Genomic DNA, 16851 nt, shown 5'->3' on the forward strand with positions numbered 1-16851 from the left:
ACTTTTTTCCAAACCTCACTCTGTCTTTTAATAAATTTCCAATCTTTGGTATACTTGGGAACACTGCAATCTGGGATGCCCTTTATCTGACTTCACAAGTTGAGTTTATTTGAAGCAAAGCTGTACTTACTCTGTGAGCAAGTCTACTTCTAACTCACCTTTACTATTAGAGTATAGCCTCCTAAGTGCCAACATAAAGTATAAGGTAGAGGAAGTTAATTCCCAAGTTAGGGCTGAACTGCAGTTTTGGTTTCCCTCCTTCCCAGAGACTAGCTAACCCCCAGGGTCTCTTATAGAATCAACAAATATATGTAAAAAAAAAAAAAAAGTCAGTCTCAATTTTTTAGATGTCTTTCTTCAGAATCTTAACTTTAGTCCTTCAGAGTTCTTATATGTTTTCAGGTCATCTTGCATGGCCTCTACTTTGGAGACTTGGTCAAGTATAGAAGTCATTTTTGCCATTGACACATGCTTAGCTTTGGATATGTTATATTTTGTTCTGTTGTGTATGAGAATAAGAATCTCAGCGGTTAATAAAAAATTCAGAAGGTGGTAATATATGAAGATACTAATATACGCATATTTTTTACAAAACTTTAAATGTTCTATATGGCAAAAATTTAAGTATCTGAGAGAAATAAGGTCCGTTTATTTCTGCTGCAAGTTAAAGTGGAAGATTCACTAAGTGCAGGAGTTTAAATTAATGGCTTACTTGTATGACACAGACTAATGACGAGATCCAGGTTTTAAAATCAGCTGCTTTGGTGCAAAATACAGATGCGTTTGGAGTGTCTACAGAGTAGAAAAGGCTTCTTATTTCACATTATTTTCTTCCATAAGAATTGTAAATAGTAACTATCACCATCCACAAAGGGTAGTAGTAGATGTACTACCTCTGCCATTGAGTAACATTATGTAACTTTCCATGAATTTATAGTTGTTAGGCTTATTGCAGTTATTATTATAGTCTATTTATACATTGAATTACGTAGTGTTTATATTTAAAATATGTTTTATAGTTGTTTATTTTTAAAATATTTTTTAACCTCTGACTTGACAAGTGGTACCATTCAAATTTTTTTTTACTGAAAATATGTATAATTTTGATGTAATTCTAATTATTTCATGGTTTTTCTACTGTAAAATATTTGTCTTCACTACTGTAAGCTATTCAAAGCAGTATTCACTATTCAAAGCACAGTTGTACAGTTGACCATTTTCAATGTCTTTGTTCTTTTAGGAATTGGCTATTCTATGTCAATACTAGGCCCTGCTATTGGCTATGTGTTGGGAGGACAGCTGCTAACCATGTACATTGATGTGGGCATGGGACAAAGGCAAGGCAATGTCTCTTTTTCTTTTACATGTTTATTTTATATAAGAAATTTTTTAATGTTTTATTTATTTCCGAGAGAGAGACAGCATGAGCAGGGGAGGGTCAGAGAGAGAGGGAGACACAGAATCTGAAACAGGCTCCAGGCTCTGAGCTAGCTGTCAGCACAGAGCCCGACGCGGGGCTCGAACCCACAAACCACGGGATCATGACCTGAGCCGAGTCGGATGCTTAACTGACTGAGCCACCCAGGTGCCCGTGCATTTTTATTTTATTTTAGTAATGTTAACATCATAGAACATTTTCAAAGTATTTTCTCAGATAGCATGAGGGATTTTTCAGGAAGCAAACTGAATACACACATTATTTATATAATACTTTTTCTGCACTTTATGAATTAATGCTACACCACTCCTTATCATAATGCATTTATAATAAGGGTGCTTAATCTGTGAAAATTTTCAAAATACACCTCTAAGATTTCATGCATTGCTCAGGAAGAAGAATTTAATAAAAATTAACTGTGCTTTTAGTATATTTAGCTAGATGTAGATAGCCTGAAAAGTCTCAAAAGTCTATGATTCTCAAACTTAAGTGCTGTACTAGCTTTGATATGGTCATAGGAATTGCAACTGTATGGTTTCAACTGTGGCCATAGAGCATAGTAATAGGTAATATTTATTTATCCCATACTATTTTCTATAGTTTTCTATTGGTTTTGTGTGTTACTTTATTTTACATACCACTTCATTTAATTCTCTTAATAATCCTATAAGGTAGTTGATAAACAGAGGTTGGTAAGAGGCTAAGACATAAATCCAAGTAGGTCTTTTGACTCCCAACTCTCCCTTTTAACCACTGAGTTACCTTCTCTTTTTCTGAAATATAGAGAAGTTAGGAACCTTTGGGAAGGCCATATTTTCTCATTATACCACTAGGAAGTAAAACTGCACAATCCTTTTTGTGATTGTGAGTAATGAATAGAAAATGTGGTCATGGATATGTGATTTGCTGTTTGAGCTGTTAGTCCCATTAAGCTGTTAGTTAGCTTTGAGCTGTTAGTTAATTTTTAGACTGCATAAAAAGAGGTGCAGAGGAAGTCTTTGAAACAGAAAGCTGGGTTTTTAAGAAAGCTTTTAAATTTCAGTGGAGAATTACATGAGTGGTAGTAATGATATGTTTGAGAGAGAAACCTATATATATAGATTTTTTTAAAGTAGGCTCCATGCTTAGCATGGAGCTAAATGTGGGGTTTGAACTCATGACTTTGAGATCAAGGCCTGAGCTGAGATCAAGAGTTAGACCTTCAATCGACTGAGCCACCCAGGAGCCTCAGAAATATCTTGATCTAAAACTATGGGAACTGTTATAAAACACTTAATAAATTACTTTAAGAACTTTATACAGTCTGACAGAGAAAGACAAGTACTATATGATTTCATATATATGTGGAATCTAAAAAACAAAACAAAACAAACACAAACAAAGAAACAAACAAAAAATAAGCCCATAAATACAGGGAACAAATTTGTGACTACTATTTGGATATGTTATATGTTATACGTTATAGGTAGGGGGTTGGGGAAATAGGTAAAAGGAATGAAAAGGTACAAGCTTCCAGTTATAAAATAAATAAGTCATGGGATGTAATATATAACATGATGACTATAGTTAGAACTAATGGACTGAATATTTGAAAGTTGCTAAGACAGTAACACTTGTAAGTTCTCAAAACAAGAAAACACTTCTGCAGCTATTTATGGTGACAGATGTTAAATAGATTTACATTTTATAATGGATAGTACTATCACATTATATTGTATACCTGAAACTAGTATAATATTATATGTTAATTATACCTCAATAAGTAAATAAATAAAATAAAAGAATGTTATGTTTAAGTGAATGCCTTAATTAAACACAGTGTATGTGCTTTTAACACAGATCAGTGATTTGCTATAAGATGTATTTAGTATAGTAGAGAAGAAAAACTTAGCCAAATTAGGTAAAGAATATTTAGAAATTCTATGTATGCTTTCAGATATTTAGTATACATGTATTTACTATTAAATACTTGACACTTTTATGTCATTTTGCCATTTTGAAATACTTTGTAAGCCATTTTATAGTTCTTATTTATGTCTGCTTTCTCTTGTGTGATTCATCCCAATGACTCCACTTAAAATGTTAAAATTATAATAATATTCTCCTATATATGCACTGAATTACAAAGTATATGATTATCATAAATAAATTTTAATGAACAAGGTAAAGTTGACTTTTACATTTTGTTTTTTTGTCATATAGCATAGATATTACTGAAGATGATCCACGATGGCTGGGGGCATGGTGGATTGGATTTCTTCTGTGTTGGCTCTTTGCTTGGTCTTTGATAATTCCTTTTTTGTGCTTCCCAAAACATTTACCAGGTAATCATTTTCTTTAAAATCAGAGTTGTATTACAATTCTAGGCCAACAGTTGCTTTTTGTGTAATTGATAAGAACCCTAGAAAATTCATTGTTTATAGAACTTCAGTTGTCTGACTATGTAAACTTTTGAACATCTGTCTTTAGGAAATACTGGTTAGCAATCTTAATGCCTATGGTTTTCCTTTATTTCCAATTAATAAAAGCAATAAAACTATACATGGGTACTTTCTTACTATATACTTAACTAAATTTGTTTTTGTGTGTTGTCTGGAATCTTGCTTTATGTATATTCAAGCTACAAGCGTCTTTCAAACTATTAGTTTGTATTCAGTTATTCACTAACCAGTAATTAATCTGCCTTAAATCACTGATGTTATTTGTTGATGACAGAACAAGTACTTTTTTTCCAATTGTCATAAAAGTAATGCTGTAGTATACTCATTTTTCACCATATTTCATTATTAGACAGTTTGTCCAAAAAGAAAAGATAAATAGAAAAGAATATCCATTCCTCTTCTCTGTAAAATTTTGCTTCTGTATAATTACATAGTTCAAATTATCTGTGAAAGTATTTTTCTCTAGGCTGAAGATCAAATAGTTGTTTCTATTACATGTAAAAGGGTAGATGATTAACTTTTGGGAGTGGGCAAAAGAAAAGTTGGCAGAGTAGGGGCGCCTGGGTGGCTTAGTCGGTTAAGCGGCCAACTTTCGCTTAGGTCATGATCTCGCGGTTCGTGGGTTCGAGCCTTGCGTCAGGCTCTGTGCTGACTGCCAGCTCAGAGCCTGAAGTCTGTTTCAGTCTGTGACTCCCTCTCTCTCTGACCCTCCCCTGCTCACGCTCTCTCTCTCTCTCTCTCTCTCTCTCTCCTAGAAATAAATAAAACATTAAAAAAGAAAAGAAAAGAAAAGAAAAGTTGGCAGAGTAGCAGTAGTTGGACTCACTGATTTTTTTCTACCCTGGGGCATCCAACTTATAATTCCATATATTTACTGTTTTCTCAAATTTATTCACAGTACTATTATTAAAAATCAAGGCAACATGGTAATACATGGTAATACATGGTACTTCATTTGCAAAACATATTAGAATTAAAGAGAGTTAAAAGAAAAGAACTTCAGACATACTTTGTTTAATATATAATGTATGAAAAAGAGAACCATTTGAAAAGAAGAATTTAAGAGATATTTTTAAATAAAGAGGATAAATATGTCATTGGAACAGAATTGTGTCTTAGTTTTTAGACTGGTTTGAACTTCCTTAACAAATAGTAATAATACTAGCACTCAAAACAAATTACATAGATTGATATTTGTGCAATTTTATTGACAGAAGAACTGGCTTCTTATGGTTTTATATACTTATAGAAGTGTGTGTCAGTTTAAAAGTAAGCATTTCCAAACTCAACACCCCAAAAAACAAATAATCCAGTGAAGAAATGAGGGAGAATAAATAATTTTCCAAAGAAGATATCCAGATGGCAAACAGACACCTGAAAAGATGCTTAACATCACTCATCATCAAGGAAATACAAATCAAAACCACACTGAGAGATCATCTCACACGGGTCAGAATGACTAAAATTGACAAAACAAGAAACAACAGTTATTGGCAAGGATGAGGAGAAAGAGGAACCCTCTTGCACTGCTGGTGGGAATGCAAACTGGTACAGCCACTCTGGAAAACAGTGTGGGGGTTCCCCCAAAAAATTAAAAATAGAACTACCTTATGACCCAGCAGTTTCACTACTAGGAATTTATCCAAAGGATACAAAAATGCTGATTTGAAAGGACACATGCACCCCAATGTTTATAGTAGTCCTTATCAACAATAGCTAAAGTTTGGAAAGAGCCCTAAAGTCCATCAACTGATGAATGGATTAAGAAGATGTGGTATATATGTGTGTGTGTGTGTGTGTGTGTGTATGTATGTGTATATATATGTGTGTGTGTGTGTATATATGTGTATATATATGTGTATATATATGTGTATGTGTGTGTATGTGTGTATGTATATATATATATATATACATATATATATATGTATAATGGAATACTACTCCGTGATGAAAAAGAATGAAATGTTGCCTTTTGCAGCAACACGGGTGGAACTGGAGGGTATTATGCTAAGCAAAATAAGTCAGAGAAAGACAGATATCACATGATTTTACTCATGTGGGATTTGAGAAACTTGACAGATGATCATAGGGGAAGGAAAGGAAAAATAAGATAAAAACAGAGGGAGGCAAACTATAAGAGACTCTTATATACAGAGCACAAACTGAGGGTTGATAGGGGTGGGGCAGGTGGAGTAAATGGGTGATGGACATTAAGGATGGCACTTGTTTGAATGAGCAATGGGTGTTATATGTACTGGGTTTTACTCCTGAAGCCAAGACTACACTGCATGTTAACTAACTTGAGAATAAAAAATTTAAAACAATGAAAAAAACCTAAAAGTAAACATTAAAAATTAAGAATGAAGTGATAGAGCAAGTGTATTTACTATTTTTTTAGGTACAGCAAAGATTCAAGGTGAAAGAATTTCCCAGACTCACCAGGATAAGAGTAGTTCCTTAAAACACAGTGAGGAGAGTTTTGGAACAAGCTTTAAAGATTTTCCAGCTGCTCTAAAGGTAAAATAACACTGTACACTTACACATTCTCTCTCTCTCTCTCTCTGTCTCTCTCTCTCACACACACACACATACACACACACACACACACACACACACACCCTCCTCCACATATCAATAGGTAGATATATATATTACATATACATATAAATAAATATGTATACACAAATATTTTCATAATGCATTTTTGCTTACTTATTATAGTTCTAGGTCTTATAAATAAATAACTCCTCAGATTTAATTTTATTATGCTTTGAGTAAATGAGAACTTTTCCAGGATAGAATGGTTGAAAGAACATGAGTTGTCTTAATGGCAATATCAATATTCACTGGTTTCTCTTTAGCACTATAGTTCATTATTCCATGCCATTTCCTTTATGTAATAGATCAATCAGTTATCACTAAATTGTAAATATATATTTGAGAATGTCAAACCAATATTTTTCCCTTGTGAAAGAGGTGGCAGTTAGTGGTTACTTGGTTTGAATTTGAGATTAAAGAAACAAGTGTTATGATCTGTTGTGTTTTATTGCACAGAAAAACATTCTTTCCATTTAGCATCATAAAAGTTTTGTACATACAGGAGTTTATAATTTTACCTTTTCAAGATTTGAAATTATTTCCTTCTCAGTCATTTTCACTTTTCTCCTTAAATGAAAGCCTGAAATGTTTTTAGTCCATTTATAACACCTTTCAACTCTGTTCCCTCCCATGCAGGTGCATCCTTGTGTTTTGTTGACATTGTTCATGATTTTTAATTCCAACTACTGTTTTCTTTTGTAATAGTTATGTTCTGTGTCATATATTTCTATTTATTTTATATGGTTTTAAGTATATTACCATCAAGGGTTATTATTCACTGCTGCTTTTTTTATTCTTATGGTTTCATGCTTTGAGGTCTCCATCTGATTCATATCGCTCTGGGTTCAGTATTTTACTGCTAGTTTTCCTTAGACAGAATAGCATTTAAGTATCCTTGAATACTAAATGATATTTCTGACTAAATGGACATTTTCTGATTATACTCTTTTAGTCCCAGAAGTCTATGGATGTTATCTTACTCTTTTCTAGTTAAATGTGTTGTGGTTGAGAAGTTCCTTCCAAGTTAATGTGACTAATTTTTAGTTCCATCTGTAAATTTATAATTTTTTTCATTTATCTTTGATTTCAGGCAATTTATTAGGTTATGCCTAAGTATGTGTGTTTTCTCATTAATTCTTTCTAGGATTCCATTATCTTTTTCAACCTGAAGATTTAAATATTTTCTGCTGTTATTATTTTTAAAAATTATTGAATGTTTTCATTCAGGTACTTTTTCTCTTTTTTGTCACTACTAATATTCTTAAGTTAGGTCACCTGGATCTGACTTCTAACTCTTATATCTTGCCTCTTCATGACTCCTGTGTGTGGTTGTAAGGGTGTGTATTTTGCTTGATTTAATGAAATTTTTTTTTCACTTAATATTCCAGAACTATAATTTGGTTTTCACTTTGTGGGTAGATATATTAGATTAATTGATCTCTATACTCTCCTTTGATTACTTAAGATTCTGAGAAGTCTAGCAACATATCACCTATTTAAAATTGCTAAACTCTATAATTATCTGTTTCTTAACTACTGAGTCCTTTACGCATAGAACAATACAAATTTGATACTAAGAGACCATTCTCATCTATGCTGATAGCCAAATTCTTCATTTAGTAGACACAGGAATTCAAAACACTCTAAAATAATTCAGACAAGGGGTAGATTTAATGTATGGACATTTATAGTAGGCTGGAGAAGGGAACCTTTCCAACCTGGCTTTTATCTCCTTTACCCCATTCTTTGCAAATGATAAAGACAGTCTCCCTGCTGTTGAATCAATCACCTGTCAATTCTCTACATGCTCCACATATAAATTTTCTCAGTATTGCGTATATGAAGCTATTAATATTCCATTTTTATGCTAGAGGAAATGCTTAACTTTTATAGATAAATATATTGTATTTATTAAAAATTTGCCATTCATCATGCTGCCATTCTAATGTTACATTTTGCAGTATAATCATAGTTATTCATTTGATGAACTATATTTTTTCTTTAGAGTTTGTTGAGGAATACTGTCTTTATGTGTTTAGTTTTTTCAACTTCTTCAGAAGCCTTAATTACTACTGGATTTGCTACATTTTTACCTAAATTTATAGAAAATCAATTTGGATTGTCTTCCAGCTTTGCAGCTACCCTTGGAGGTAAACCATTTTCTTTGTTCAAATTTAATCTAATAATTTTACTTTACTACACTAAATTTTCATTAGAATAATATATCATTTTGGATAGCCCACTTCTTGAAGTTTAAACTACTGATTTTGATAAAAGTTTCAGATTTTCTGATATTCGGCAGTTTATTGTATGAACAAGAAATACAGAGGCTATATATATAGCTAAGAGAATATTTGTTGATCTTAATATTCAAAACATTATAAATCGCATGATATCATTCATATGTTAAAATAGTACTTACTGGTGGTTGTTTTTGATGTTTCCCAATTGCCATGTGAGTAACTGAGTACACTTGTATGTTTTCTCACTCACTTTGTCTTCTTTCTCATCAGGAGCTGTTTTAATTCCTGGAGCTGCTCTTGGTCAGATTTTAGGTGGTGTCCTTGTTTCAAAACTCAAAATGACATGTAAAAACACAATGAAGTTTGCTTTGCTCACATCTTTAGTTGCTCTTGTGCTGAGTTTTGTATTTGTTTATGCCAACTGTGAAAATGAGCCATTTGCCGGTGTGTCTGAATCATATAATGGGTAAATATATTTCAGTGCTTTTTTATATTAATATGAGAGTAAAAACCCATGTGTGTATTTCCAAGTATATTCTTTCTTAAATTAAATAATGAAAGATTGGCTTTTTCCTTTATAAGAAGATATAGGGTTTTTGTTGTTGTTAGCTTAAGTAATATGACATCTTATTAAATGTTGGGTATTTATTCAGAGAGCAGTTAAGGAGAAAGTATTCTATCCTGGGTACTATGTTCAGGGATACAAAGATTAAAATAACGGAATCTTGGCCTGAAGGGATTCACATACTGGGGAGAATTTCATATGTTGCTATTGATTTAAGTCTTTTAAAATGGAGATGTCTCTATGGTGAAATTCATGTATTGGGTGGTTGAAAATAATCTGGAGAGAAATTAGAATGAGCCTCATCCTAGGTTATACTAATGATTATTGTGTCCACTTTAGAAACTTGTGTTTATTGTAAAGAAATAAGTGACTTCTTGTCATGACCTATAAACATGTTTCCACCTATAATTGGCTTGACCATTTTGTCTTTGGGTATTTAGTTTTGCCTTGTATGTTTAGTTTTGAAATCCTAAATCATGAATTAGGGGATTAAGCTGGAGGATGTTGCACAGCAGTGCATTCATAGCCTGCAGTGCTGCTTTAAGTGTTTCACTGAATGTGTTTGAGGCTGGTGAGGGAGATGGCCCTCCAGGTCAAGGACTCCACAGTTTGGCACAGTTTTGTAGAATATGGCATTCAGATAACCTAAATAGAGTCTACTTTGTTTGAATGAGTTTTCCAGTAATGATTGTGATTTGCAGTTGCTGCTCATGTCTTTTTTTTTTTTTTTACATTAATGAAATGCTGAGCATTCTAAAGCAGTGTTAAGTTCAGCTCCATTACATTCATTCAACATTTTTTGACTACATCCCCCTGCTGAAAAATCCTTGCTCTAAAGGAGTTTACAATGTAGCAGGAGAGATTGGGAAAGAAAATGGTAAATGAACAGTGCCTTAGGTAATGAGAGATATACAAAGGGCTATGAAATTCAAAAGAAGGAGAGATTTTCAGGATCTTTTGCTTAGATTCAGGAAAAGTTTTATGGTATAATAAATGAATTTACACACTTTTTAAGGATACAAAGAGCTTTGAGAGATAAAGGTTTGAGAAGAGGGAAAGGCAGAGGGAATGTGTTAGGTATAAATGCTAGGAAGTAAAGGCTAGTAGGTTCAGGAATCAGTTCGAATGGGACTTAGGTCATGTTTCTGTAAATAAAAAAGTATCTGGAAATGTTGAAAGATAGGTACAGGTAAGCACTGCAGACCTGACTTTTACACTTATAAACTTTACCCAAATGTATCTCAAGAAACCACTTGTTTTTTTGTATATTCCTTTTAGAACAGAAAGTTCTGGATAGTTTACCACTAGTTTAATTACCTTGAAAAATGAATGATGTGGATGTGAATCTCTGTGCTATTTTCTACCTTAAACAAGAGTTCCTACCAGATAAGCTGCCCTTAGCCTAATCGGAAGGAAAGACAAGACAGAAGGTGTCAGTTTGAGGTGTGTGAGTTTGTTTAGATATAAATATAGATGGGGATAGAGTTTAATGTTGCCAAGGAGGTAAACATTGTCAGATTTTTTTCTTCTGTGGCCTCAAATTCTTTTTTTTTTAAGTTTATGTATTTATTTTGAGAGACAGTATGCACCCATGTGCATTAGTTGGAGAGGGCCAGAGAGAGAGGGAGAGAGAGAATTCTAAACAGACTCCACATTGTCAGTGCAGAGGCCGACATGCAGCTCCAATGGGAGCTGTGAGATCATAATCTGAGCATAAATCAGGAGTTAGACGCTTAACTGACTGAGCCACTTAGGTGCCCCTTAAATTCTTCATTTTAGCTCTGCACACTGCATATTAAAATGTCCATATCATGGACAGTTTACTCACTGTAACCTCATCTAAGAAACATGAAAAAGTAATATATGGAAAGAAGAATAGACTAAGAAGCAGGAGAAATACCTCATTAGTTACCAGGAAAAAGAAGTTATGAAAATTTAAGGTTTCTAGTAGAGTGGTGCAGAGAATTTGCACTTGCCATGTAATCACAGGTGGTTAAAAACAGCTTTACAACTATGAGTTAATGAATTAGGCTTATTGATAACTTCATTTAAAATCCTATTAAATAATATATATTAAAAAACTTAAGATTGGGGTACCTGGGTGGTTCAGTCAGTTGTGCGTCTGACTTCAGCTCAGGTCATGATCTCACCATTTGTGGGTTCAAGTCGTGTGTGAGGCTTTTGTACTGACAGCTCAGTACTTGGAGCATGCTTTGGATTCTGTGTCTCCCTCTCTCTGCCCCTCCCCAGCTTGTGTGCACATGCTCTCTCTTTCTCTCTCAAAAATAAATAAGACTTTTAAAAAATACCCTTAAGATTAACCACACTAATTATTTCAGGGTATGTTTTTAATATATGTAATATTTTACATGAATTCATTATTAAATGTTTAATATGGATACAGCAGTTGAAAGCAGACTGTCGTTTCTAGAAATATATTAGTTATTAAAACTTCCTACTGTTCTAATTGCCTTGACCATCTACAGGCTCTTTGGGTCTCTTCTGGTAATCAGTGTTGGTAATAGTGATTTGTGTTTTACATTATACTTAGAATCTTGTGAAATATGAAATACTGTAGTAAGTACACACAATATTTTTTCTTTATCAGATCTATGGCTAGAATTGCCTTTCTCATCTGAAACAGCTAGAATTGCCTTTCTCATCTGAAACAGCACCTTAAAGATACATACCTATTAAGATGTTGTAATAGGTTTAGGGAAATCTTTCCATATGGGAGAGATATAATTATAGAATAGTTGGGATCCAAATAAGAAATTGATATTTAAATTCTATTATTTGTGATAAGTGTTTAACTCTTATATCTGGGTGTGTGTGTTTATACAGGTGTATATTTTAAATATTCAGAAATGCTAAAATATTTTATGTATTTTAAAAATAATATATATATTCAGACCATTTAATAAACTTTGCAAGTGTTGACTATTTTTCTAATAATAGTTTCCCCTTTACCTCATGATACAATTCCTACCTGTCTTCCTTTCTCTATTTATTCTTTTTAGATATGTTTCCACACTTTGAGTAGAGCCTAGCACATTATTGGAGCTTACTATGTATTCATGAAATGGACACTTGAGACCTCTGTACCCTCTTGCTCTATGCTCCTTATATGTCTAATCTTATCATTATCATGGTTTCAGCCACATTTATATGCAAATGATATTAGATATCTAGCTTCAGGCCTTATTTCTTCACCAAATTTTGAGACTCTTAACCTCAGTATGTATAAAATCATATCCATCATGTCTTCCCCCAAACTAAGTTCTCTTTCTCTACCCAAATACCAAGTTAGACAGTAGGAGTCACTCTTGACTCTTTCTTCCTATACCCGTCTTCAAACACCAAATCTTACCCCCAATGTTTAAGGTGATTCTACATCCAGAATATATAGAATCAGCCAAAATACTTACCAAATATGTCTCCTTTAATCAAATGTTCTATTTTTGTTCTCCTATATATTGTCAATTGTCATAACTTACGGTCTGGGATATTGTAACAGGTCTCCTTCCTTCATGCTTATACTCTCTGTCACTCCTAGCATTATTTCTTTAAGATGTGCTTTTGGCAGTATCACTTTCCAGTGTAAAATACTTTGACTACCATTCAAAAATAGGTTAAAACCCATTGTTTTTAACAAGCCCATAAGGCCCTCAATTATCTGGTCCCTGGCCCCTCTCCACTTACATTTCTGATCACTCACTGCCTCAGACATCATCCATAATCATTCATATTCCTCCATATAGGAAGCTATATCTCACCTTTACACTTTTGTACTAGCTTCTCTGAAGTGCCATTCACATTCCCCTTTTATCCAGCTAACTCATCCTTTAAGACTTTCTCAGGCAGTAGCTCCTAAAAACTCTCACCTAAATTTTAGCTTGTCCTTCTTCAGTGCTTCTAAAGTACACTTTGCAAATGCCTGTAAGCATATTCACCATATTAGTGTATAATTTTCTGTGTTAATCTATACTCCTAGACTGTGAAATCTTTGAGGACAGCAACTACCTTACTCAGCTTTGTATTCCTGATACCTAGCATAGGATCTAGCTATTTGCTCAATTTTTATTGGTTGAATGAATGAACAAACAGGGATCAGAGAAGTATCTTTGGTTAGGGTAACCCTTTATGTTACCAGAGATATTGCATCCTGTTAAAAGACAGCATGGAACAAAACTGAGCCTGGGTATCAGGAATATTTGGTGATATATTATATATATCCCTGTGGGCCCTAGTTTTCCCACTGGTAAAATGAGTATGTTGGATACCATTAATTTTATTCATTCTTGTAGGTTTAAAATTTTCCGCACTCCAGGGAAAGTTAGCAATGTCTAGAGACACTTTGGTTGTCTTAAGTGAGGGATCCTACTGGCATCTAATGAGTAGAGGCCAGGGATGCTCTTAGGCATCCTACGATCCACAAAACCAGCACTCCCCTTGCTGCTACCCCTGGAAAGAATAATGTAGTACCTAATGAGAAACCCTGCTTTATTTTTTTGCTTACTCTGCCTGTTTTTCTTTTCACTGAGATACATTGTATTATATAAGTATTGTTTATGCTGACTCTTTCTCTCACAAGAAATAAATTTTGTGTGAAAAGGAAGACATTTTATTTGTTTTATTCATTCAGTAATTAAGTATGTGTTGAGTGAGTAAATAAATGACTGAAGGGCAAGATCTAGCAGTGCTTCAGAACTGTTCATTGAAAGTTCCAACATAGATAATTTGCCTTATTTCATTTCTTGTTGACAGGACAGGAGAACTGGGAAACTTGACCGCTCCTTGTAATGCGGATTGTAACTGCTTTCAATCATATTATTATCCTGTCTGTGGAGGAGATGGAGTCCAGTATTTCTCTCCCTGCTTTGCAGGTTGTAAAGATTCTCTTTTAAAAAGACAGGCAAAGGTAACTTGTGGTTTCTGCTTTACCTTCATGAGGTAGTGTGTTTGTACATTTATGGATGACCTTCTTTATCCCTCTAGTGGAGTTACGTAGTACCTGTTTGTTCTTCCCTTGCTGGCCCACCTCCTCCATTCAGAAGCTAGCATAAAGTTTCAATCAAGTTAGATGAACAAACTCTAGCGATCATGTAAAGTGTTCTTAATTATGTGTGTGTGTATGTATGTGTGTGTGTTGTATGTTTGTGTGTGTGTGTGTGTATAATTCTTTTAAAGACCCTAAGCACTCAGGTTGAAAAAGATTCTTCTTCCTTTATATTTCAGATGCATTAAATGTTGAAAAATCAATTTGACAGTTATTCACATACATCCTTGTAACATCACTTCTGTTATAGTAGTGAAATATTATTTACCTTTTTGCATTTTAAGATTTTTTCTCAGCCATACTTTAGGCCCCTAGAAGTCAGGGAACTTCTAGTCTTACTAATTACAATTGTATATTAGAAACGTCATAAATATTTACTGCTTTTATTTGATGCACCATGGATTCATTTTAAAATACCCCAAATCATTCGTAAGTACATATTTACTTTTAATTCTAGATTAGAATGCATATTAGTTTACCTAGATATGATTTTTTAAGAGCTAAATTGTTTAAGAGGATCCAGTAGAATTTTACTGGACTATATCTACAATCTAAAGATTTCATCTTAGTTAATTTAAGAGTTTTGGGAAAAATAACATTCAGATTATTAATAGTACATAATATGTTATGGATTAATACATAATGTGATAACTTTAAGAAGAGCTTAGAGAAATATATACTGTGATATTATAAGAGACCACAATGAATTAGATATGTAAGAATTATATGACAAAACAGTACAATCTTGAATATTTGAAATGTAGACTAGTGAAATGGCATTTCTTTTCCCATATAAAAATAAGTTTAAGATTGTAAGAAAAGATTTGTACATAAATAACTAGAAATAGCTAATTGAAAGAATCTGTACAATTATTTCATATTTCTTCAAAAACCAACATGGATTGCTTGTGTGTATATATGGTTGTACGTGTTTATATGTTCATAAACACGTAAACATATGTACATATACATATACACACATATCTGTAGTGATTTTGTGTGTAATAAATACATTAGAAGTTTATCTGAACATGCTAGGATTTGATCTTCCTGCAGGGGGTAGAAGATATGAGAAATATTGTACATTTTTTTGATATTACCTAGCTTATAGATTTTAAAATGCTCATCTAAGAACATTCAAAAATGTGTCTGAAAAAAATATCTGTGGTGAATCATAGTAGACCTAATGGACTTGGGTGCCATATGTGCAGTTTTAATGCTTGGGATAAAACTGATTACCATAAACTATAAAACTATTACCATAAAGTACCTATGAAAAATAAAAGACCTCAAGAAGATTTTTAAGATCTCAGATCTGAGGGTTATCATGCCTTCAAACCAGTAGACATCTGTACTTGCTTTAGTTTTAAAACAGATTGAGAAAATCAGGTGTTTGTAATATTACTTATATGGGATCAAATCCACAATTGAGCATGATGCATGTTACACAATCAGAGCTACCTGGAAGATAGATAACAATTACTTTGAGAGGTAGGTATGTAGGTAGCATTTTCTTGTGTATAAAATATGATTACTAAGGGCTATTGAATAATTCTAATTCGAAGATTACAACAAAGAGATATTTGTAAGGTTTTATTCACATACTAAAAATGTTAGACACAAATACTATCCTACATAAGGAACCCCAAGAAAGAAAAAAAAAATCTAATACCCAGAGCACACTTGAAATGGTATTGGTTATTTTGATATTTATATTTTTCTCCAAATACTGTAATTTCCATCTTAAATAGTGAAGTGTCTCCTAGAGGTTGTTTAGGAAAATAAAGTTATTTTGGCTTACAAATTTTCTATTCTGTCATTTTCATGTCCGTCTAGTCCATGTCACAACTCATTTTTTTCACAGGATTTTTTTTTTTCTTATGGAATGTTTCAGATAGGCAAAGTCCATTGATAATAATATAGTAAATACCTATGCACATTTGTTCAGAGAAATATTAGTCTTATATTTCACATTGACCCAAGCAACAAAACAGATGTTTAGTAACAGCTAGGTATATTGCAGGTAAAATTGTATACTTTTTTATTTAAGAGAGGTGTACAATTTCATCAAGATAGAAAATACTTTTCTCTTAAAATCTTAAAGGCTATACTTCTTCATTATTTGGTATATCCAGTTGCTGAGTATGTAATACTCCATTTTGGGAGTGTCATCTGCATATTTTGATACCCTGTATCAGTACCAGTGACCTTACATTAGCTTTAGCACTGCGAAATGGTGTCTGGCCTTTAGTATAATAAAAGCACCATTTCCCTTTGACTTCTATGGCTCTATTATGACTTATTTGAGGCCTTAAACTTGTAAAAAGATTTATAATAAGAATGCAATTGAGGTGTGAAAAAACATTTAAAAAGTAATTATGCCTAACAAACTTTTTAAACTTTGAATTCTTTTTTTCCTAATGTTTATCTATTTTTGAGGTGGAGAGAGGGGCAGAGAGAGAGAGAGAGAGAGGTACAGAATCTCAAGCAGGCTCCAGTCTCTGAGC

General features: G+C 33.1%; 1 protein-coding gene across 2 annotated transcripts in view; it reads left to right on the forward strand.

Moving 5' to 3' along the window:
* SLCO4C1 (solute carrier organic anion transporter family member 4C1) overlaps positions 1-16851 on the forward strand; it is a 72611-nt gene that overhangs the window by 43743 nt on the left and 12017 nt on the right. For both annotated transcript variants that reach the window (XM_077757111.1, XM_077757112.1), the window contains exons 4-9: positions 1241-1337; positions 3641-3762; positions 6278-6396; positions 8483-8627; positions 8991-9186; positions 14053-14206. In XM_077757111.1, the coding sequence (XP_077613237.1) occupies positions 1241-1337; positions 3641-3762; positions 6278-6396; positions 8483-8627; positions 8991-9186; positions 14053-14206 (833 nt within the window). The remainder of the gene's footprint in view (positions 1-1240; positions 1338-3640; positions 3763-6277; positions 6397-8482; positions 8628-8990; positions 9187-14052; positions 14207-16851) is intronic.

This window comes from Crocuta crocuta, unplaced genomic scaffold (genome assembly GCF_008692635.1).
Source record: "Crocuta crocuta isolate KB4526 unplaced genomic scaffold, BGI_CrCroc_1.0 scaffold1819, whole genome shotgun sequence".
NCBI classification, from domain to species: domain Eukaryota; kingdom Metazoa; phylum Chordata; class Mammalia; order Carnivora; family Hyaenidae; genus Crocuta; species Crocuta crocuta.